The sequence below is a fragment of the Struthio camelus genome, chromosome 6 (assembly GCF_040807025.1).
Source record: "Struthio camelus isolate bStrCam1 chromosome 6, bStrCam1.hap1, whole genome shotgun sequence".
Taxonomy (NCBI): Eukaryota; Metazoa; Chordata; class Aves; order Struthioniformes; family Struthionidae; genus Struthio; species Struthio camelus.
Window position 1 is genome coordinate 19,619,488 of NC_090947.1, and position 24,429 is coordinate 19,643,916.

Sequence of the window (24,429 nt, forward strand, 5' to 3'; positions counted from 1 at the left end):
TCAGACTGAAACAGGGTGAATTTTTTTGTAGAAGTGTCTATTAAAGTCTATTAAAGTACTGGAGACTTGCAAATCGGGTCGGGCTTAAAGCTAGGAGAGTTACAGCAATTGCTGGTAAGATTAAAAGAGCTGGATGATAGTCAAATTTGTAAATGCATGGACAAATTTATTGTATGAACACACTGGAATTAATCCCTAAAAATAAAAATTCCCTAGGAATAGCTGACAGTCAGCACCCTAATAAAAAAATTGAATACATACAGTAAAGAAGAAGTAACTCTCAGTAGATATCTTGGTTTCTTTGAGTAACTGGAAAAGGAGAAAACTGACACATTTCACCAAATTGGAAAGTCGATTATTACTTACCATGTTTATACCCATAATATATTCATATTGAGAGACATTTTGCGGATCTGAATTCATCGGGGGATATTTGTAGAAAAAAGTTTAATACCCAAACTGGAACCTCATCTGACTATTGAATTAAATGATGTAGACAAAGTAGGTGCAGTAAAATTCCAGCTTTCTTCTACTTGTTTATCCGTGGGTCTGGCATGTACCACGTGACTTTGAAATAACACAAGTATTAAGCTGGAAAAACAAAGGTATGCATCTACTTCTATATTTAAACTAACATCTCTACAGGACCAGGGCAATTTGGGGTTCTATTACTTCTTTTTATTTTTATTTTGTTATTTTTGTGTGTGAGTTAAGTTACATTTAGAGCAATGAAGCAAAAAGAAAGGCCTGATGAATGTTCCAATGTACTTTTGTGCTGGATTTTGCCAAAGAGATGTGGTTTTGAGAGCAATGATATCCTGAAGATCACCTGGTTGATTTGGGTGAACAAATATAGGTGATAGAAACATTGCTTACTAGATGAAATATTTTTTATAGAACTTAACAGCAATAAAATTCCATAAGAAAACATTTTGAACACCTTTGCTAAGAGTGCTAGCACAAATGAAATAGGCTCGAATATGTGAGTATACAAAAGCCAAGAGGCACAGAAGTAATTACTAAATCAGATAAGGTCTTTGCTTTGCCGTTGAAATTAATGCACACACATGCCACATCCACTTGTTCTGAAATATGATGAGTGAGGTTTTTTTCTGGATTGAAGGTAATAAAAATAATTTTAACAGACGAGATCTTGCTCAGACAAGATCTTGAAACAACTGACAAACAAAAAAAATATAAAATGGTTGGAAAGTATCCTAAAGGTGTTGGTTTAACTCTATAAATCTTGAATATGGCTAGTGACCCTCTTTCTCAAAGATTCGAAGGGCAATAGTTTGACTGTTAATATAGTTTTATGTTGCTATGTGTCTCTTTCCTGTTTAGGTATAATTATGCCACCACCTTCCCCTCTCCCCTCAATTACAAATATTCTCATAAACAGCACCTAGAGGAAATCCACAGGTTGCCATTTGTTTAGCAAAAGGGGTACTTTACATTTTATTATTACTGTTATAATAGCCAGTATCTAAGTGCTTGTACTATAATTTCTGTCAGTCTATCCAAGATATTCAGCATTCCAGTTACCTACTGGTACTGATGATTATTGTTTTCTACATATTTCCTCCTGTTTCTCAGAACTGATTAATTTAGCTTAACTACCAGAATTATTTCTAATATTGTTGCTAGCTTTTGCATGAATGGTGGATCCCGACAATGATAACTTATTCTTTATGTTTTTCTTTTTCTTCCTCTTTCACTTCTCTTCCTTCCCCTCCTAATTTAAGGAAAGGAATAAATTGGCTGATATTCCAGTTATCTACCCAGCTGGTGAGGATTTTGTTTCACAGGATACAGACCTGTCATCTTCAGCCAAAGAGGATAGTTTACAGACTGAGTTCCTGGCAGAAGAAATACCCTCTGGAGATGAATATGAATGTATATCACCTGATGATATCTCTTTGCCACCGCTTTCTGAGACACCAGAATCCAACCTCTTGCATTCTGAAACAGAGCTAGAAGAGCAGTGCTGCTGTAGTACTCATAATCTGCATGTCAGCTCCTAAAGCTTGCAAATGCAGAAAGATATTAGTGGTAAAAAAGGGGCTGGAGCATCTGATCTCTTAACAGATTTTGCTTATGCTCATGCTACAAATGATAGCATGGAAAGCCCATCAGATCAGTCTGAGAAGTTTCATATCTTTTCAATAGATTCCTGTCTGAAAGACAGAGTGGAATCTCCTCTGACTCACAATTTACAAGAAATACCTGAAGCTAGCACTGCTTCCTGCACAGTAAATGCCAAACCAGCGTATAGCATGATGAGTGAAGTGTGCAAAACACATTTGCAACACCTTGAACTTGATAAATGCATGGTAGAAACACAAGAACAATTGCATGACTTGAATAACTTTACTAAAACCCAGGATAGGCTGCATGCTTTGCCTGATGCATTCTCAGGTTTCGTGTTTCAATCAGACGCCACCAGAAGCTGTCAGAGGCAGATGGTCACCCGAGAAGAGATTAAAAGTGCATCAGAAAAGAACAGCATGGCCAGCCTTTCTGGACAGGCGCCTAACTTCTCCCAGCTTCTATCTAACATAACCGTCATGGAAGGTTCTCCGGTAACTTTGGAAGTAGAAGTAACAGGATTCCCAGAGCCTAAACTGACATGGTGGGTAGCTTGTAATGAGAAGAACTAAATATACCTACTAGTAAGACAAATTGAACCACTTATAGCTGTATTCATTAATCTGTACATGGGAATAAATGGCTTGCGTCCTTTTCACTCCACACTTCTGCATGGCTCCCACTTTCAAAATTTTTTGACAATTAACCTACTTAAACTAATCTCTCTGCACTTAATTTCATGAATAAGGAAAGAATTGAACCACTGTAAGCATATCAAACACTTTTTAAACAAATACAGCATGTACCTTTTATGTTCTTTCTCACTCTGACATTCCACATTTTTAGTAATTTGTGAAAAAATGCCCACTCCAGATTTACTGTAAGTGAACTCCTCTGCGTTGTCTCAGCAACTTGCCATTATATATTTATATATATATATAAACACGCACACACAAATACATATTTATAGCCACTGCATACATACATACACATGCATGCACGCATGTAAGAGAGAGTTTTCGAAAACTGGAGAGGTGTTACATGTAGAAAAAGCGTAAATGTCAGCACTAATGTGCTAGTTCTGTATTAAATATTCACTTGCTCTTTCTTTGAATTGCTGTATGTCCAGTTAGATTGCTTTATACTGTATTTGTTAGAAATAGAGATGCTATAATATAAATACATTTTAAGATGACTTTTCAGAAATCCCCTGCCAAAGAGAGAGACTGAAATAGGGGCAGGATTTCAGCATTAGTCCTCTATGTGCTGGCAAATTGTGATAAAATTTTACTTCACTTGCCTTGTTCTCGTCTGTCCTAACAGAGACCTTTCTTTTCAACATATTAAATTTAGATATGTCTCCTAATAAGGTTAACATCAAAATGTTTACAATACTACACAAGTGAAGCAGTTGGACTGTGCAGGAGACAAATTAAAACATATTAATTAAGCAAACTATTTGTAAGATTTTAGTAAGCTGAATTTTCTTACATGACACTGAGAAAAACATTGCACACTGCAACCTTAGCAGTATACTCTGCTTATATCAATAAAATAATTTAGTTTTCAGGCCTAGTATTCTGTACCTGGAGAATTATTGCTGGAGAAGTACCTGCAATTTTATTTTATCACTAGGAAGCCTTAATTTAGCCCAGAAATGTATACATTGTTGATATATGGTCTTTTAAACAACAACACGCAACTGAAGGCATTTCGCAAATTAGATGTTTATAAAAATAGAAATGATACTTTTATAATTAAATGCTTAGTATCATAACACCAGTGCTATATATTCTATACAGAGGTAGACATTTTATCAGATATGTATGTGGAAAAACACTTTTGCCTTTGGTTAAATATGGCCTATGCTGAAACACCATCAGCCAACCGCAGCCAGAGTTTTCTCTCACTTCCAATGGGTAAATCAGGAGTAAATACCAGATAATACAGGCTGAAAAGTCTTCAAGTGTTAAGAATATGACACCAGTTCCTTCAAATAACTCCTCTTACATTGTTGTATGCTTTTTGATGATCTATACTAAGTAAATGTGAGGGCGGTGGGGTGGTGGAAAAAGTTCTGGACTGTTTTTTGTATCTACAGACACAGGTTCAGAAAGTTTATATGTTGCTTGTTCATCTTAAGACCCTATTCCCCTGGGTTGAATATGGATTAATTCAACACCTTATTATGTTGTTTCAACATAAAACTGAGGGTCCAGTCCTTTATGCTACTCTTTCCGGTACGGCAGTGGTGTAACCATGTGACTTGCCCATGCAGGACCATTTTCCATGGGACCCACATTTTCTAGTATTAAGAATATATTAACCAGCAATTTCAGGCATTTAAATATGCATCCATATTTATACATAACTGTTTAAAAATGAGGGGTGAGGGCAATGCAGCTAGCTCCATCTCTTGCTGTGAAGTTAGTGTTATAAAGGTTGTCTGAATTCAGAAAGTTCTGCTTATACAGTGATATAAATCTGACTTGAAAACTGACTCTCTGCTTCAGGTACAAGAAGGGCCAGAAACTGACTGCAGATGAGCACTTAAAGCTTTTACAAAAGGAGACAAAGCATTCATTGTTCATTCAGAAGGTGTGTGATAAAGATGCTGGCCTCTATGTTGTTCGGGCTAAAAATTCTAATGGCACTATCTCATCAAGTGCCATTCTCCATGTGAAAGGTAACAGGCCACCTATCACAAGAACAGACTGCCTAATGCTGTGTGTCATCTATGTTAGCATATCACTAATGTACTGGCTGTTCACGTAGTAAGTACAGTATTGACTGCACTGGACTTAATTCACACATGCTGAGACAACATGGAATTGATCTTCTTATTGCATCTTTCACAAACTGTACCAAACTGCTTTTATGTCACACTTGATGTATTGCTTGTTTCTTAATACCAGTATTGCTTATTTTCCCTTGTCATAGTGATGTTTAGATAAAAAGTTAAAATATTTTCTGGGATGTGAGGCAGAGTTTTGTATTCTAAAAATTTTGGCATTACCAAGCATTGAAAACAGTTTTAATGTTTATAAGTATCACATGTCAAAATACACAGGTACAGTGCTCAGATCATTGTATATTTCAGATTACTGTATATATTATGGTATTATTTTGGTTTTGAGGGGATTGGCTTTTTTGAAACATCAAATATGTTGTTTCCAACAACATTTTTCTCATATACTTTTAAAATACTTTTCTTTGTGCGATAAGGCTTCTTAGACAATCATAATATTCCTGATTGCACTGGCATAGGTCAGATCTACATCTCAGTCTCAGCCTAGAAAAAAGCAGATAGTCTCAATAGATGAAAGTTGCAGTACTTGTAATAGAGATGTGACTGTCTGCACTAGAAGGATTTGAGCCAGAATTGTCAGGATTTGTATAAGTGGCACTTAGCATACAGTAGATTAAAACCCCCAAATGTTTACAAAATAAGACTCTTCAACATACCTATCTTCCTGCTGCTTATGTTGGTCATAATGCTTGTGATACTTTGTCTGCCTTCTTATAAAATAAAAAAATACTAATATTTCAAATAATTCACTATATTGTTAATATGAGACAAGAAAGGTAATAGCTTATGAAGTGAGCATTTATGCACATTTCAAATTTTAAACACACTGATTTCACAAAGAATCAACTGAATTGGGGAAATAAGAGTAATGTGCACCTAAAACAAAAAAAAAATTGCTTAAGTCCAGTCAAATAGAATTATTCTGTAAATTCAATGCAGTAACATCCAAACCAGGAATTTGTTCACTTATGTATTGCATTTCATTCTTGACGAGGACAACCCTAAATACTATTTATTATTTTAAAAAATAATAATTCATTTAAATACTTGGTAAAAGCAAAATAACTGCGTCAGTAGAAGACTTCACTTATAAACCCTTAAATGTAACTTTTAATTTCTTCTTTAGCTCCAGTGCTTACTGTATTTGTGCAGTAAAAACAATTGACAAAAAAATGCATAATTTTTCTTGCATATTTGTTTTGCAGCATTAATATTATGACTCTGTGGGGAAAACTTGCACACGGATAATATTTACTATATCTTGCAAAATTTGCAGAGGGGAGATAAGCCTTTTACTGCACAGCATGCTGTGACAGAATATATATTGCAAATTGCGGGAGGTCAGTGAGACTTGAGGCTGACACTTGGATGTTTTGGCCCAGTGACTGTGACTTTATTAAAATTCCTGTAACTCTGAAACAGGAGATGCCCTCAAGGCAACATAACCTCATAGCAATAAGAGAGGGAGGAGGAGGTGATGAGCAGATGGAGGACAAAATAAACTCTATCTAGAATTGATATTCTAGATAAGGGTAATAACCCTTAACGCACAACTCTCCAATTGCAGTCATCTCCTGGAGAATGTTGATCCTTTAAAAAAAATTTGCCCAGGTATATAAATGACTTCTTTTCCAAAACTGAACCTTCCATTTCACAATAAAGCTAATTGTAATAATTACCATTTTGAATATTTCAATTTTCATAAATGTAAAATTCAGTTTAGTGTTTTTGTTTCTTTGTGACTTTACCTGCCTTTGGTAGTTGCTATAAACAGGCAGCAGAGAAACTATGCGAGTAAGCTGGCTTGCATAAGCAATATTGTGATAAGAACAAACCAAAATACCTTTCCTACATGGTATAAGATTTTGCTTGCTGCAGAGCTGCCAGTGCTTGATAGCCTGATCCTGCTCCTAATACACAGAATGCTGACAGCCAGCAGGCAGCGAGTAGATTTCCAGTCAGTATGTAAAACAGTAGTCTAATTCAATGCCGATTAGTTTTGCGGTTTATATCAGTTTCATTATTGGTGGATAATGGAATACATAATATAATACTGAGATATGCATACATAATACTGAGAGTCAAACTAAAGAAAACCAGACCGCTGTCATCATGGTGATTTGACCTCCACTATTCTTCCTGACAAGACTGGAAATTCAGGCTGTTTTAGTACCACCGATTTTCTGTATAGGTGTTAGCAGACCCGCTGAGTCTTCTAGGTGACAGCTGCTCTTCATTCTTCTGTTTTTATTGAGAGCTGCAACTCTGCCAAAAGCCAGTCATTCAAAAATCAAAAGTTTTCATAGATGTTCATTTTATTTGTTTTCTGCTTTTTCTAGAGCAGGAATTGGAGGTAGCTTGGATCTAGACTTCTGCTTGGATCTGATTGCTTGCTCACACTTATGGAGAGAATACTGTTTATGTTAATCAGCTCTATAAATTAAAGAGGCAGTAAGCAGGAAGAATCACTGCAGAAGCATATACATATCACAGAATCAAATGCATTTCTCTGCCTTCTAACACTTCCTGATGTGCATCTTCCATGGTCTTAGTGATGTGACAGTGGAGCAGCTTTTCAGACCTTCTTCCTGATAAACGTTTCCATTAAAGCTGCCTCTGTTCCTGTAGTTAACTTTACTTAAGATTGCTATTCCCAGTCTTTTGCCTTAACAGGCTTTAGAGCACATGGGAGAGATCCGAGTTACTTGGCTCACCTGAGGTTTGACAGCCAGAATCGAAGGTCTGTTTGTAGAGTTGTGCCTGGGTAAGAGATGTTGCTTGGAGCCCAAGCAGGATTTATTCAGTCTTTTCATTAAAGCTATTTAGAAGCCCGTTGTTGATGTAGCCTATTAATGGATACAGCCTATTATTGGCTTACACTCCCAATTCCAAGCAGAACAAGGAAGACCACCATCTTTTGTCTGAGAGGAAAGAGTTAGAGATGCCTCGGAGAGAGAAAATTTTATTCAAACACTTACAAACTTATGTCTACCTATGAACAGGCATACTCTGCCTTTTACAGTAAAGCTCTGAGTAAGTATCATGCCTCTTATTTCTAACGCGGTCTACTCACATTTTGGCCCCTTTGCAGAAAGATTCATTTAAAATCAGTACTATGCTGATTTTTTTTTCTGAAATATAGTTTAAATAGTGCATGAAATAAGCCTTGTTAATGAAGTTTTTGTTTTCCTTATTTAATTTTCTCTTTTTTCATCATATTTTAAAAGTACTGTTGGTAGTTCAGGTTTTAAACGTCATATAAAGGCAGTTTTTTTTTAATGGACCTTTTCAAGGTACTGCTAGTCGAGACCTGATTTAGGATGATAGGCTTCTAGGAAGACTTTCCAGATGAGGAAGCTGTATTGACATGTTGCCCCTGTAGCTGTTCATTGCTGCACTGTAGTGCTGAAACAGGACCAGTGCTGGATTGTGTGTGTTGGGGGAAGATGTTTTAAAGCCATTTCTATCTGGAAAGTCACTAAAGGAAAGCAGCCCTCTGCCCACAAAGCTACTGAGGAGAAATGGTAGGGAAAAGCCACATTTGGTGAAATTAACACCCATTTGCCAATATGAACCCTAAATGTCTGCTCTAACTGACAAATTAGGTAGCTTAGATTTCAACAGATCCTCACAGAAAAAAAGATGTTGACAGTGATCTCGTCTCCACCTGTGCCTGGACAAAACAAAACTATCCCCCTGGGGAAGTGCAGATTACTGCAGCATTCTTTGCACAACCTGAACAACGTTGTATAGATCTAAGGGGGGGTCTAAGGTTTATGTCAAAGATCCCAAGAGATTACCTTTCACCCAGGGAAGGCAGCTGTGTTTCTAAGGGAAGCGAGTGTCAATTTGACAATTACATTTTAAAGGTCGCTGAAGTGGTCTGTGATCTGCTCCCTTGCCAAAACCTTTTTACTCAGACATGTTATCAGTGAAAGAAAGGTGCCTGGCATCCTGGAATTAAGCTCCTATTTGAATGTAAAATAAGGTCTTTTAGGTTTGATGCATTTAAAAGAAAGTGAAATACAGATGAATCCAACTTTGAAAAGTGAAGTATGCTATTGTTTTTAAGAGCATGCACAAGCATTGCATTCATGATATTGCTATATAACAGACACTTTGAAATAAAAGATCAACATCTTGTCACTTCTGAAAATATTGGCATTTTTGCATAGTCAGGTGTAATTATTAAGTGAAAAAAATATAAATATAAGGCTAGAAATACCCTTAACCCATCTGTAGATATTAATAAATGATTGCAGAAATATGTAATTCCTTTGTTCGTTAAATCTGACCTCTGAGAACGTGACTCTTTCACGTGAATTTTAGATTTACAAATTTGCTTTTCACTTATCTCACACTGAGCATGGTATTGCATCTAACTTAATCACAAGTAGTTTTAAATGTACAGTTTTTAATAGGTATGTAGAAACCAGGCATATTTTAAATAGCTGCAACAAGCAATTTTAAAAAAAAAAGAGAGAGAGAGAGATTAGAGAGGGAGAAAGAGATACAGGCTATACAGTAGGACACTGAAAAACTCCTGGGTTTTAATGCTTGGCTTTGTAGAGAAAGGTGTAATCACTGGATTTTTTTTTTTCACTTTATATGGTGAATCAAAATGAGATCTGAAACCTTCCTGCTGGAAAATTGTTGTTGTTTTCTATTGAAATTATCTAAAATAAAGAGTGGCAGTGATGTACTCTTATGCTATACCAATGTTTCTATGACAGAAAGGCACATTCATTCTTCTTCAACAACAGTTTCAAAGTCATGTTTTTTTCCTTTTCACTGCCTCTTTTTTTTTAAAGTTCATGTTGTGCATGCTTCACTTCCTCCTTTCAACCTCCTCCTTTCTGCAGAGGCAGAGAATACATCGTGGGTGTTTTCCTTTGTTCCGGTTCTGCAGCTGAATTGTTTTTTTACAGTTCCGAGCTTCTCTAATCATGGTCACAGGTTCAAACCTTTTAATTACTTAGAGATCCCAAAATATTTACATCTCTTACTGACCACTCACTTAAAAAGCAGTTTTAAATATCAGTCTCTCTGGCCTTACTACAGAAGTAGTACCCTTAAGCATGCTAGTAATCTAGCTCCTTTCCTCCTTCCCCGTATGCAGGCACTTATTTAAGAAAGGAAGTGGTGAGCAATATTGCTTGACTGCAAGAAGTTGAATTATATGAAGGGGTATTTACATAAGGTGCAAAAGTTTGGAGGGGAAAAGAGTTAATTTTTTTTCATTCTTCAAAAGAAGCAGCCTGCCTGTGGGCCCAGGTGTGGATGTGAGTAAGTAGGTAAAGGGAGGCAAAGGCATTCCCCTGATTGGCTACGGATCAGATGTGGCTGGAGCTGCAATGGAGAAGGTGGCTTCCTCTCAAATGATTGGTAAGGTATGCCTATTTCTAGACCTTTCTCTGGAGAATTTGCTTAGGTAAAGCAATATTGTTTGTGTGTATGTGTCCTTTGTAGCTCAAGCAAGCCTATATCTTTTTAAAAATAAAGCTGTGCACTCAGACTTCTGTTGATGACGTTACACCGTGGTATTCAAGGAACCTGGAGCTCTGCATATGGATAATTCAGATAAACTGGGAACATCAGACCCGCTTGGTGTTCCTTAATAAAGCTCCTTCAGAGTGTGCTAGAAGCTTGAGTAAAACAAAATCTCCAAACAGTAAAATGCAGTCTCTTAATTTAGAGCAATGCCCGAAGAATCTGAAGTTAATGAGTAGTGTGGTGTGAATGTTGTCTGACCACAATCTCAATCTAACCTAAATTTTTAGAGAAGACATGGTTAGAAGGAAGTAGAGAAAATTGCTAATAACACGTCTCAAGACATTCAGAGGTTTGAAATTACATGACCAGTGTAAATAGATTAAGAATAACTGTGATGCAAGTAATAAAAAATAATTACTGAAAACAATTTGGCATGACTGGGTGTCACCTGTGTGTGAGACACTAGGGAGGAAAGCTGTGTAATAAAGCCAGACCCATGTGATTTCTCCCTCTGCTGTTTTTGTCCAGAGCTCTATTTTCCTTTTCATGCCTACTCTTTTTATCGTTTTGCAGTAGAATTTGACTTTTTCATACAAATATTTTAATATAATATTTAATATTACAAATTAAGAGCCTGTTTGCACATGCTTTTCTCTTTGCTATCTAGAAACTGATCATTTTAGTTTTTGTGCTTGCTAACTTACTGATACAAAATCAAAATGTGGTCTGATCATTGTTACCGTTCCATTGAGATCTTGGTTTTTGTTTTTTTTTTTTAATGATAAACAGCATTCTGACATGACTTGCAGCCTGACTTCACAAGGTGATGCGAACCCCACAAGTTATGGAATTCAGCCTGAAACACCAAAGGAGTGGCCAATACCTGCTTAATGTTCTCTAATGGAATACAAGCTATACCTCCCCTTATTCTATGTAGCAGATGAATCCCTTTACAGTGGTGCAGTTTTGCTCACATCAGGCCAATTAGCATTTCATGTAGAGCTTATCTTTAACATAAAAAACTCTTAACAAAATTTTGTTCTGTTTTTATCTCCAAACCATGGACCTAATTGTCTGGTGCACAATAAAAGAAAAGCAAAGACATTTTGCATAGGTGCTTTATTTTCAGCAGAAATTTACTTGTCTGTGCCAGCTGGCATTGTGTAAATCCTTCTTTATGAGCAGATTTATTGCCATTTCTGAACTGAAAAGCCAAGAGGAAATGAACACTTCTTCAGGAGTTACGTGGCTACTTCAATGTTAGTTATACCTCTATGTGGAATGTATTCATTTGGTTCTGCTTATGGTGAAAAAGTGGCTTCATGAAGGTATAGTCTATGCTACAGTATCAACTAAAAGAAACAGAAGTGGAAAGAGGGAATATAGAACAAACAGGGAAGGACAAGAGGAGAAAAATAGTGAAGATAAGTAGAAAACATTAGGAAAAATGTAGAGAGAAGGAAGAAAGAGGGAGTTGTTTGACCAGATGCTGGAAAGCTCCTGCCTTGGAGTTTGTAGGAGACTAATTACAGCAAAGCAGGAATGTGAAAGAACTTTCCCCATTTGCCCCTCTCCCCCTGCAGTGAAATCAATAATATCTGGGACTTTTTGTTGTTATTCCTTTATAGAGCCCTAGCAATCTCTAGAGACAACTTATCCTAGATTCCTTCTTTAAATACTCAGAAGGCAGGTATAGAAAATTTCCTGCTCTGTTGTCACCTTTGATTCTGCATGCCCAGGGTTAGTGGGCAGGCTTAAGTGTATCAGTGACTACTCTTCAGGAATGTGTAATTTCCCTTCCTTGGTAGGACTGGTCATATTGAAGGTCCATTTGTGACTTAATGCCATCTGCCTGCAATGAAACTGCAGAGAGAGGTATAAACTTGGTTCTCCTACTGAAGTGAGTGAAGCTTCTGATCCCAAATTCCTGTGCTTCAGGTACGCACAATACAGTGGTGCTGGCAGACTGTGCCTGATGGCTTTAAACAGTTGAGAAATGAGTTTTTTGAACCACTGGAACTGGCTAATACAGATCTTTGGTTAGCAAGAGTGTGGGAGGGTGAAATTCTGCTCTATATTGTGGCCTCAGATCTACAGTTCATAGGAAGACTGTAAAAGCAGCTAAGACTTTACTGTACATTGAAGGCTTATGGCAAGTAAGAGCTCACCTAAGGAATGGATTTATTAATACAGAGGGTGAAAATACCTGCCTGACCATGCTGGGAATCCCATATTTGGCAAAAATAGCCATGGACTCAATATATCTTCAGATGTTTGGATGTTCAGATGTTAGTGGGTACTTCTGTGAAATATACTGATTTTTGTTTCACAATAGCATAATGAAAAATTGTTTCTCCTAAAACAGTGGAGTGATGTTGGCCCAGCTGAGAACAGATTCAGACCCTCTTACTTATTAAACATTTCAGTAACTTTCCATTTCTGAGAAGCCTGCTGATTAGTGCTTTGCTAAATGATATGGACATATGGTACAATTTATCATAAAGAGGAACAGCAGAACATTCTTTGTGTAATAGAAAAGTAAAATGTGCATTTTTGTTGTGGTATGTGCATGTGCTTGTGTGTGTTAGCATCTGGGCTGCTTTGGATTCCTTATGTTATGAATATTTAATCTGAGTTCTGAGGTCATTTTGTTTTTTAATGTGGTCCTCAAGGTAGAGTGTAAGTGGAATCTAAGGTAGCAGTACAGTGATCCAGTAAATCCAGCTTTACAGCTCATTAAATAGTGTGTCAAGAAGCAAGGCTCTCATTCAGTACACTGACTGCTGAAATTTCTTCAAACAGTTTTGTTGAGTTTGTATTGGCCAGGCTTTGTACTGGCTCAGGTATCGTCTGTCCTCCCAGAGCTGGCATGAAGCCGGGATAAACTCCATCTCATGTGCTCTCATTAATATGATAGAAATGCAATTATGTGCCCACACTTGATCTGAATCAAATTTGTATTGGGTGATCTGGTAATACATGTCTTCAGTATTAATGGTGGCCAAAATAGTAATCCTGACCAAAGCAGTGTATAGGTCCTGTTCTGACCTTCAGCATTGCTGTAGAAACAGAACAAGAGTTTTTATGCTTCAGCAGCACTTCAGTCTGGAAGAACGGAGTTTAAAAAGTGAAAGAAGAGTGTTATGAACAACAGTATACTAAATGCAAGAGTTTGCTGTCTTGACTTTCTCCTTTTAAATTCCTGTGTGGAATATTTACTCTTTTTACTCTTCATTGAAACACAGTAATTCACATATACTTACCTACATACACAAAGAACATAATTCTTTAGCATCACCATGAAACTAATATTATTATACTGTTGCATGAAAGTCTTTGATGGTTAATATCCATGTGTTTCAGGAAACTTTATGTTGTATAGATATAAGATGTTTGCCTGCTACGGTCTTGCAGAAAAATCCTGAATTCCAGGCATCAGTAAAGGCTCTCTGTTGTGCAGTTATGAGAATGCATTTTTGCTTTGGCTCCTTTAGTTATGCCCTTTAAAATACAGCAAATAATTTTTTTCAGTACAAGGAAAACAGCCATACTTCATACAAAAGTTTGGACATACAACTCTACAAGAAGGAGAAGATTTAATCTTGCATTGCAGTGTATATGGTAGGCCTAAACCACAGGTCTGCTGGACTAAGGATGATATTCCAGTGACAGCTGGAGGAGGCATCAGTGTATGTACGAATGTTTTTGAAATATTTCTTGGGAGGAAGATTATACATTTTACTTTATGCTAGTAATAATCTCCTATGTGCACTCTATTCTTTTACAGACTGAGAAATTAGGAGACACCTATTACCTCTTAAAAAGAAATGTAGTCCTTGCTGATACTGGGAAATATATCTGTGTTGCCAGCAATGAAGTTGGGAAGGCATACTGTTCAGCTTTCGTAACAGTGATAGGTGATTCACTGTGGCCAGCTGCATGCTTTTCAGCACATTACTATATTGAATGAGAGACTTTTTGCCACTTACTGATGTACACGTTTTGTTTCAGAGAAAAATAAAAAGCCAGAAATTTCCACTGTAACTCAGACTAAATCAGAATGGGAACAGGAATACCTGTCAGAAAAAGTGGGTGTCACAACAACTGAACTAGCGCAAACCCAGGACATGTGTTATGTGAGAGGTCAAAGACCAGTGGCTAAACATCTGCCAGTAAGGTAACTTGCGACTTAATCTGTGCTACATCTAGTAGTACTATAATAGCTGTAATAACCTAAATATATGAAGCATATGTCAAATATTCATCGTAATCCTATGAATTTTTGCATAATGTAAATGAAGTGCATCATGTGTGCCTTTTATTTAATACTTCATCGGAAGGTATTAAATTCTATTAGTTTAAAGACCTTGTCATAATACAATAGAAAATAGAATTTATGTGGAATAAAGTATTTAGTTTAGTGAAGTACCTTTTTTAAATTTTGATATCCTAATCTAGATACTAAACTAAGACTGAATGGTGTAAAAGCACAAAGTATTCTAGAATTTAAAATGGATAAAACTAAGTATTTTTCTTATGACTGTGCAGATGAACTTTTGTCATGGCATAGGAATACACTATTTGTTAGCCTGTCTCAAATAGTCATAGGATTCTGTGAGTGAGTAGCACAAAAAGTTGGCACACCCGTTTTCTGTATCACAAGTTACTTTAAAAATTGCTTCCATGGATCAATCCATTTTCTTTTTAAGGGAGAAAGGTATCTGCCATAGCCAACTTCCTTATTTAACATTTGCACAAAACCATTGTATATCTCTCAAAAGCCACGAATAATTTTCTTTGCAGGAGCACAGGGTTGCTTAAGGAGGGCAGTTGATATTATATATACAAATTCTCTTTTATTAACACAGTGTATTATTCAGTATTAACATTTAATAAGTGCTAAAAGAAACGCACAGAAAACTCTAATAGTCATTGATTTCTTATTCCAGGAAGATCACCATTTTAACAACATACTGGATCTGTAAGTTGTCCTGTTGCACACGTGGCCTTTGACCATTTTTGACAGGTGCACACTACAAGATTATTTGTCTGCAAAATAATCCCATATTCATGGTGACTTAAATTAAAAAAAATGTGACATCAGCAAGTAAAATAAATGAGGTCTTCATGGTAAAATTGTCAGGTTTCCTTGAGCTATTTGACAGCAGTGCCATGCAGAAGACAGCAAACATTTGAAACATTTTGAATCCTTAATAAACAAAATGAAAATTTTCATAATGGAACAGCAGACTAAATTTGAATACCAAGAAGAAGTGCCACTAGAGCATGAAGTATCAAGCAGTAATAGAATATGTAACCAAAATTTTCTATTAGGTAAGGATTTAAGAAGAAGTAGTAGCAATCCTAATAGCACAGGAACAGTCATTGCTCATTCATTAAGGATGACAAAATTCCCTGTGGTGCAATTTGAGAGAGCTACTGAGATATATGAAGTCAGTAGTTCTTGTGGTGACTTCTTGCACAAAGGTAAAGTAAATTTTGGAAGGTAAATTTTGCCTTCTAAATTCAGGTTCTTATATCCTACTTTAGTTTATGCTGCTAGAACAGCCTGTCTTTTATTTGAGTAGTGTGCTCAGAGTAAGAGACTTTTATATCCTGTGACTGTTACTAATCTGGTTCACTCTAGTATCAGTTCACTGTTGACTTGGAAACATCAGATGAGATGAGGTAAGCTAGGGATGATAAGCCTGGAGTGAAAGATTCAGACTGGCTGGGCAGGAAGTTTTAGGAGGACAGATTTGCAGGCAGGTTGGTGGCTACAGTTGTGAAGCAAAAATGGTAGGTAGTTCCTGCTAAGGAAACACATTTAACAAGGAGAGCTGAGAGAACCAAAATACCCATCCAGTAGTGAAAATACCACGTTAATGCTTTCTTGCTTTTGCTTGTTTACGTTTAGTCCAACTCAAGTGAATGTTTAAATATGGAAATTTTCATTAAACACTTCTGAAAAATGTTTAGGTGTATCAACACTTTACTTGAGTAGTACTGATATAATTCAACAGAAGTGTTTGCATTTATCAGACAGTTTCCATGAGGAATTATTGTGTGTTAGTACTGGGGGAGTTCTGACCAAATTCCATCTCCAAAATAGTCATGAAGAGCCTCTACCCACTGCAGAAGGCAATGCTACCTGATGCCCTTGTGAGGCATAACAGTAGCCAAGGAGGATGTGCCCCTTCCGGAAATGAAAATGTTTGCCTTAATATAAAATATAAAGTATGGACTGTTTGTGTCAGAAAATAAAATAAAAGGATTCTACGTAGGCAAATTTTGCTTTGCAGGTTGGGGTGGAGAAGAGATTGTATACATAGAAATCAGACTTACTATTAAAGGTTTTCAACAGAAAAAAGTGAACAATGCTACTGATAATGTTTGTTACATATTTGTCACACTAGTGAGACTTTTACAGTGAAAATCTGGTTTCATAATGACACAGTAAAATAGCTTTCTTTATGGAAGGTATTTGGAGAAATGTAGTGGGAAAGAGGCTCCATGAGTCTCACGGCTTTTAAGAAGTAATGGTTAATGTGACCTGGGAAAGTAGCTGCAAATCTGTGGGATTGCTGGTCTTTCATGGCTTAAGATGTTGAGTTTACACTATTCACATAAAAATTTATTTATTATCTGAAAAGTTCCTGAATGTTTTCTGAGCTTTTCATATATAGTGGATTCTATGGCAAAAAGACATGAAAGAAAGAGCAAGAGTGTTTTTTTTTTTTTTCTTCTTTTCTCAGGTACAATTGTCTGTCTAGATGTAGCACAACATATAAAAGGAGAGGAAAATTATTGCATATGTTAATTCAAAAGCTGTTGTCATTTCATCGGAGGCTTCCTTTGCACTTACCCTCTTGTTTTGTTCTGTGCTTACTGTATCATTGGGAGATGCTAATTTTTCCAAAGCAAAAAAATCAAATGCACAATCATGTCAATTTTACTTAGGGTAAATAGACAATATAGCTATCAATATGAGTAAAACATTGTACAGAAAGTTTAATTGTCTCTTATTTTTGTTCCTCTCTTTTGTTCTTTGTACCTAAAGTAGCTGCTGGTTATTATTGTCAGTAAGACAAATTTTAGGCTAATTTATGTCCTGCCTGGAATCGCTCTGTGTTTGATCTTTAATCTCTTGGCACCTCAAGGATATAGATAACAACCTATGTCAACCACCACAGTGCTGCTTATGAAAGGGAATGCTACAGCTGCCACCAATTAAAATGGTGGTGATGTTAATTTACCCTTTTTTAATAGGTTTGAAGAGAAACTCTGGCTTCAGGGTGTGTATCTTGAACTTCTGAGGCCAGAAGAGGTTAGCCTCAATTTGGACTGTGATCCTGTTCCCCTGGCTGCTGCAGAGGATCAGAAGAAAGATTGAACTACAAGATACCTGATTCACGAGGGTGCTCATTGTTTGCTGTGTTTCTTAGTGGGTGTTAGCCACGAATCAAGAGAATGGGAATCTTTGAGTGCTATTAGATTTGTATCTAGGTTACAATTTGTACTTGCTTTCTCTATAAATACATCATTAATAAAATTCACATGTGCACAGCATTTGTCAGAGATTTCTAACTTCTTGTGTCTTTATTCTGGATTTTTGGACAAACGTAACAGTAAGAGGACAGAAAAAGAGAGACATTAGCATTACCTTACCTCTTAAAATTGCAAATCTTATTGTTGGCTCATCAATACCTGCTGTTTTATTCTTGTACTAATTCCATAAATGCAATTGAAAGGGAATATGAAGAGTGATATGCAGGCACTAGTGAGGGGAGAGGCAGTCCTTCCTCCCTTTCCTTCTTTTAGTTAGGCAGTGAAATTCTTCCCGCTAATTTATATAGAGAATTCAGACATAAACATGGCTTCCAGAACGGGGACTTGACAGAAAATGATTTTGTAACAACAGAGTTATCCTGCATGTTAAATACTCTGTTGGCTACTTTATTTCTAGAAGTTTTGAGACATTTCCAGGAGTCTGGCCATTGAAAGGGGTTATTACTAATAATAACAAGCCTTGTCTATTGCATGCTTAGTATCAAAATATCTCCAGGGAAGAGGACCTGTTTAAGGTAGCATAATGTCTTCTGCTATATTGCTCTGTTTTCAGGATTGGAGTACTGTGACACAGCAATCCATTTCTAGTTGATGCATGTCATTACAGTCCAAAGGATTGATCTATGAAATGATACCCAAGCTAGTTTCAAATCACATTCTTAGTTTAGCCAAGGATTCCCCAACTGCGTGATTCCTCAATACCTGCAGCATTCATTCAGAGTCTAGAGAAAAGTTAACCTGAAGTTGAATCTTTTGGGTTGTTGGGCGGATCATTAGCAAGATGAAATTTTTTTCTCCATCTCTAAAAGCAGGACAGTGGAGTAGTATCCACTTGCAGTATTGAAAAAGTCGTTCAGAAAAAGCTCCAGATTGGCTAGCAGTTTGATGGGCACAATAACCCGCAGAATATCCGGGCAGACGTGGGAATAACTATTCCTCACCTTGGTCCTTCTAATTTTAATTTTGAAAGTCCTTTCCAGTAAATGATCCATGCTACTGAGGCATCTATGTCGGTTCACTGCATATGGCTTGATCAACACAACAGATGCATATGCATTTTCTCCAGCTGCCTATTGTACAATATTTTGTCATTCTTTATGTAAATATTATATTAGGTTAGGCCTGTATTGGGTCTAAATACCAAAGGAATCCACTCACACTTCTAACACAGAGCAGACAGGAGTGTAAGCAGTGCAGCATCTTTGTGCTTCATCCAGGTAAATTTCACCTGTGCAAAATAGAGACTGCAATAAAATTTTGAGTTGTTTCAGTCACAGTACTAAAACATTAAAAGCTATCTATCTCCAACAAAATGTGGGCAGGCTGGTAGAAACTTACATTTCTCTCCAAATTAAACTACAGGCCTAGAGAGGAAATGAGCAGAAGGAAATATCATGCACATGTCTTCCCCGATCACATAAATCACCTACTTGACAGTATGGCAGTCAGTGGCGTGCTGCCCACAGAAGAGTCACAAGGCTCTTCTTGTGTGATGTGTGCACACAAATATAGTAGCTGAGGACTGAGATGCTTGCTCTGTTTGCTTACCCTATATCTCACAGTTTTTTTCCAAAATGGAATGAGACAAATATCAAAAATCCTGTGGATCCTATACAATTACACTTCTATCAACTGAGTGCCCTTTGCCCATTTTGTGTTTAAAGATTTAAGAGAAAATACTGTTTTTTTTTAATTGTATTCACTTTCAGAAGGTTGACAAAGTATGACTCAGACATCTCAAAAAATGAACAAAAATGAAAATGGATGTTCTTTTATCAGCTGGACTCCATAAGTGTGTTTAAAAAGTCATTCTGTAGAAATGAAATTGTAGAATTTAGTGCCTGCTGCTCCTGATTCCTCGGGAAGCTTGGTTTAGGAGTTGGATTCTTCGTCCTTTTCTCTTGCTTGTCAGCCTGTAAGCACAACTTGAGATTTAGTATTTGAGATGTGCTTTTTCCCCCTTGGTTTATGCATCACAACTTCATTTTAAAATATGTTAATTTTTTTTTCTAAGTAATAGATGAGGCAAAACAAAAATTTGTGTATATGTTCTTAGTAATGGTTTTGTTACAAAATAGTAGAAAATTGTGTATATAAACAGGCAAACAAAAGTGCAGCAACTCTCTTTTGCCGACAAAGTGCACATCTATTGCTCCAAACGATCCCAGGGAGTGGGTCAGTTACAAAACATGCTGCATGGTTTCTTTTCTTTCTGTAAATCATAGGTGCCTATAAACTTGTTAAAATATCTTAAAATTTGGCAAGGTATATTTATTTATTAAATTCTGAGGATTATCTCCATGTTAGTTAAAATATGTCCTCAGTATTATGATTCACATTTTTGTTTTGTGGAAGGAAATAGAACAGTTGGACATTACTAAATATATTCATTATTCAAGTTCTTAGGTTTTGATGATTGGACCATGCTTTCTAAGGTGAGGTTCCAAGTAAGTAATTTTTTAATTCCTTCCTTGTTCTGCATATGTAAATGTAAGGGGATGATACATAAAGAAATAATATAGAAAGAAGGCTTGGGACATATGAGCTTTAAAGCAATGTCTGTAAATTCCTGTCTGTTGTTCTTAGATTTTTGCAAGGACATGATCTGAGTGATGGCTGTCAACATGAAGTAAGATATAATAATACAGAATCTGATAATAATACAGAATCTGATAACTATTCTGCACCCAGGTAAATCCAATCGAGTTCCCAGTAAGTTGCTCACCTGTGAAGTAGCTACAGTAGTTTCAAAAATTGCTGTTCAATAGTTTTCTGTTATCATTTCTGCTGCAGCAGCTAACAGTGCCTTTCTTGGTAGTGAGTATAACAATTTTCTGTAAAGAAGTTTCATTTTGCATTGAAAAGGACTAATAGAGGTCATATAGTCAGTTGTGATAGCTCAGCTAAAAGTTTTTAACATCCAAAAATGCTGCAGCTATTCAGAAGCCAGCTGCAGCCCACAAATGCTGTTTTTATGAATGTTGTGCAGCTCAGAGTCTGTATTTAAAGTTCTGTAGGTGTTATTGCAAAGCATAGTTTATAGCATTTGTGGAGGGAGGAAAGGTGATAAGTCTGGTGGAAATTTTGTATTTTGCTTTCAGACCAGGATTTAACAGTTTGAAGTTTGAGAGGAGAATTGTTCAGTTATTTCTAACGTTAAAGAAAGAAAGGGGGGCCAGTGAGGGGAAGAAGGTATAAAAAAGCAAGAATTATTTCCTCTGTATTGTTTGGAAAACTATAACATTCAAAAATAGATTTTTAGAAAACTGGAAATTCACCAAAGTATAAGATCTAAATACATATCTCTCTGGGTTCTGTTTTGTCAGGTCTCTAGGGATTTAGGGCAGCATCTTACAGGTGAAAAGTTCTTTCTAAGGTGACCGAGTGATTTTTTTCATGGTTCCCTTGGTTCTGCGTATTTGGTTGGGGGACAGAGTGACACGGAAATAGTATGTAGAAGGAGATAAATATCGGGAAGGCTCATAACAAGTTATTCTCTCGCCAAAAAGAAAAGACAAAGAATGAAGGGAGTAGGGGAGAATGAAGTAGAGAAGGAGATGATACTACTTTTCATGCAGTTAGCCTGTATAGATACATGAAGGGACTAGCAAAGAAAGCAGGGTTTGTGTGCCATTGGTGTGCAGCTGCAGCCCATAGCGCTACACTGTTGTTCAGCATAATAATGAAGAAAAGGAAAGTTTGTGATTTTTTGAAATAAATTAGGAAATCCCACTTCAAAAAAGTACATTGAAATCTCACTTAAACAGCATTATGAAGCTTTCATTATTCAAGAAAGAATGAGTTTGTCTCCAAGATCTGTGTATTGAAGTCTTGATCTTTCAAGGCATCTTTGCTTGGGCCTACTAAATTGTTTCTTTTGTGCAGCCCCACTCATCAGGTCAATAGGACTGTTGGAATGAATTGGAGTAAATGACATACAAAGTGATTGCTGGCATCCACCCCACGGTGTTTCATTATGCTAAAGATTGCATTTGTCAAATGTATTGTTGCTATACAATATAATATGTATACTGTAGTAGAATTGGCAATATGTAGTTTGTGCTTAGTAACAAACTGAAGCAAATGCTGAAGTTTTAATAATAATCCCCTTATTGTATATATCTGAAAAAATTTTCTCTGTCCTTATCTTGATCTGGCTTCTGCTTGATCCTGGAGCAAAGACATAATGCCACGTTTTTACCAGCAATGTCTTTGCTATGCAGCGTTAAGACAGAAGTCATCCTTCTGGTTTATTTTACAGATATTCTACATGACGCTAAACAAATGCAGAAACTGCACTAGAGCCGATAGTCATTCTGTTAAAAGAAGGCATGTAGTATAGATCCTTCATGTTTTCTTGAGAGTAGGAAAGAAATATTTTACCATCTGGTTTCATTTCTGAATCAGCTAGCAAAAGTAAAAAATGGAGAACATACAGAATTTTATTAGGATGTAAATAGGTTTAACAGTGATCAAATGCAAATGTAAAACTTATGGAAAAAAATAATGGAGAGTGGCACTTATTTTAAAACATGTAGAGTTGATCTGACCTGTATAAAATATAAAACATTTGGTTTATGTATTTGGATGCAGCAAAATGTTTTTTCTTGTAACTTTATTAATCTCTTCAAAGAATTCTTGTCAATTGTGGTTGACTCTTTCTCTGATTGAAACAGAAGAATTTGAATTTCCGGCCATTTCATGCTGTCAAGTAACAATGTGTGTATATTTCTGTCATTTAGAAATTACTATATTTTCATGAGCTTTTCCTTTTTTTTTTTTGACTTAAACATCATCATTATACTAGCTGTTTTATTTAGGTAAATTTGCAGATATTAGCCTGTGTTCTTTCTCAAAGTTTAATTTTTCACTGGATTTTTAAGTGTTCAGGTAGAGAGAAAAACTACCATCAGGTAATCTAGCAACTTGCTATTTAGAAATCAACTTGTCCTTTTCACGAATGAGTGTAGCACTTTTTATCACATCAAGTTTTATGCAGAGAAATTAGGATCTCTAACATCCATTTTGGACCAAAAAGTTATGAAAAAGGCATAGTACTCTGACTTTCAACCTCTCTGAGGGTTCAGACAGTAGCAGCATAGGACGCTATTCCAGTTTCTGTTGCTGTTGTTACGGCTGTTTGCCGAGAGAAGCTTTAAAGTTCACGCTTTACTGGATGGATAAGTTAAAGGGCAAATCAAATTTCTGAAATTATTTTATGAGCCCACAGCAATATGTCATTTCTTGTTTCTTTCAGGTCTGTAAATTGTAGTGTAATCAACCTTTGAAAGGATCATAGCATTCTTCTCTCACCTTGGCGGTTCCTGGAGCTCTCGCTGGAGTTTTCTTTCAGGTTGCTTTCAAACACAGATGGAGCTGATATTACAAAACTCCAACCTGCCTTTGCTTTTCTAGGTATCCTCTGTGAGAGTTTTATATCACTTTCCCCAGCTACAATTTCCATTGCATTTGGTCTTCTGTGCCTACTGGAGCCTTTTGGTTGAGGGATGGGATTGAGGCTACGAAACTGTGGAGCTCCTCCTTCCCCTTAGCAGGAACAAACATGCTACAAGGATAGCACTCGTATACAGCCAGGGGATCTTTTTTAATGTGGACCTTGGGAACAACAGCCTGAAGTCCTCTGTTTACCAATACACCTAGGCACATACTTGATTTCAAGCATGAGTAGTCTTACGAGCCAATTATGTGCTTAAAGGGTTTCCTTGATAAGAGCTATATATATTCCATTTTATAAGGAAGGAAAAGGATATTTGAATAAGAAGATAGCAAGGAAAACAGGCAGATGTAGGGTTGTGGTGATAGAACTCCAGTTCCAGCTATAAATGAGAATAGTCTTCTGACTCGTGACTGCTTTTTCTGAGGGAACCTATCTTACAATATAGTTAACTGGGGAAGTGAAAACTCACAAACTAATATGATAGTCCATGGCTGTTTAACTCTATGGTCTGCGTAAGGCCTTTACAGGTCTCAAAAAAAGCTACCAAACTTAAAATCTGCATTTTAAGCAATTGCAGTAGTTGTTTGCGTTCCTTTACTTTCATAAAGTTCATATTTCTGCACTTCCAGTGTTATTCTTTTAGGTTCAGCTGCTTGGAACGTCCAGCTGCCAACAGAAGGATAAGAGAAACCAAAAAAGAGTCTCAAATCTATACATTACCAAGTACAATTTTTACAATTTGTAATTATGGAAAAAATCAGTTAAACGACATAGTCTAAGAGTATGCTGCCACATATCTGAGCTCAGTTTGCTTATTTAGTCTAGTGATTGACAGATGCACTTGGTAGCTTCTTGGTTGTTTTAGAATGAGAGAAAGCAAGGCTGAATCTCATTGATGTGATAACTTCTGACTTGTCCATAGCCTGTGCTAAAATGCTTCTTTGTTACTTTTTTCTTCTTACACTTATGACTTAGGAAATTTGCAGTAGCTTGTAAACTGGGCATTATAAAC

General features: G+C 36.5%; 1 protein-coding gene across 1 annotated transcript in view; it reads left to right on the forward strand.

The window, feature by feature from the left end:
- CCDC141 (coiled-coil domain containing 141) overlaps nucleotides 1–17,947 on the forward strand; it is a 93,620-nt gene extending 75,673 nt beyond the window's left edge. The window contains 6 exon segments of the mRNA XM_068948403.1: nucleotides 1,746–2,632; nucleotides 4,602–4,774; nucleotides 13,922–14,079; nucleotides 14,178–14,307; nucleotides 14,402–14,567; nucleotides 17,660–17,947. Of these exon segments, the coding sequence (XP_068804504.1) occupies nucleotides 1,746–2,632; nucleotides 4,602–4,774; nucleotides 13,922–14,079; nucleotides 14,178–14,307; nucleotides 14,402–14,567; nucleotides 17,660–17,783 (1,638 nt within the window). The 3' untranslated portion in view covers nucleotides 17,784–17,947.
- The last annotated feature ends 6,482 nt before the right edge of the window (nucleotides 17,948–24,429 follow it).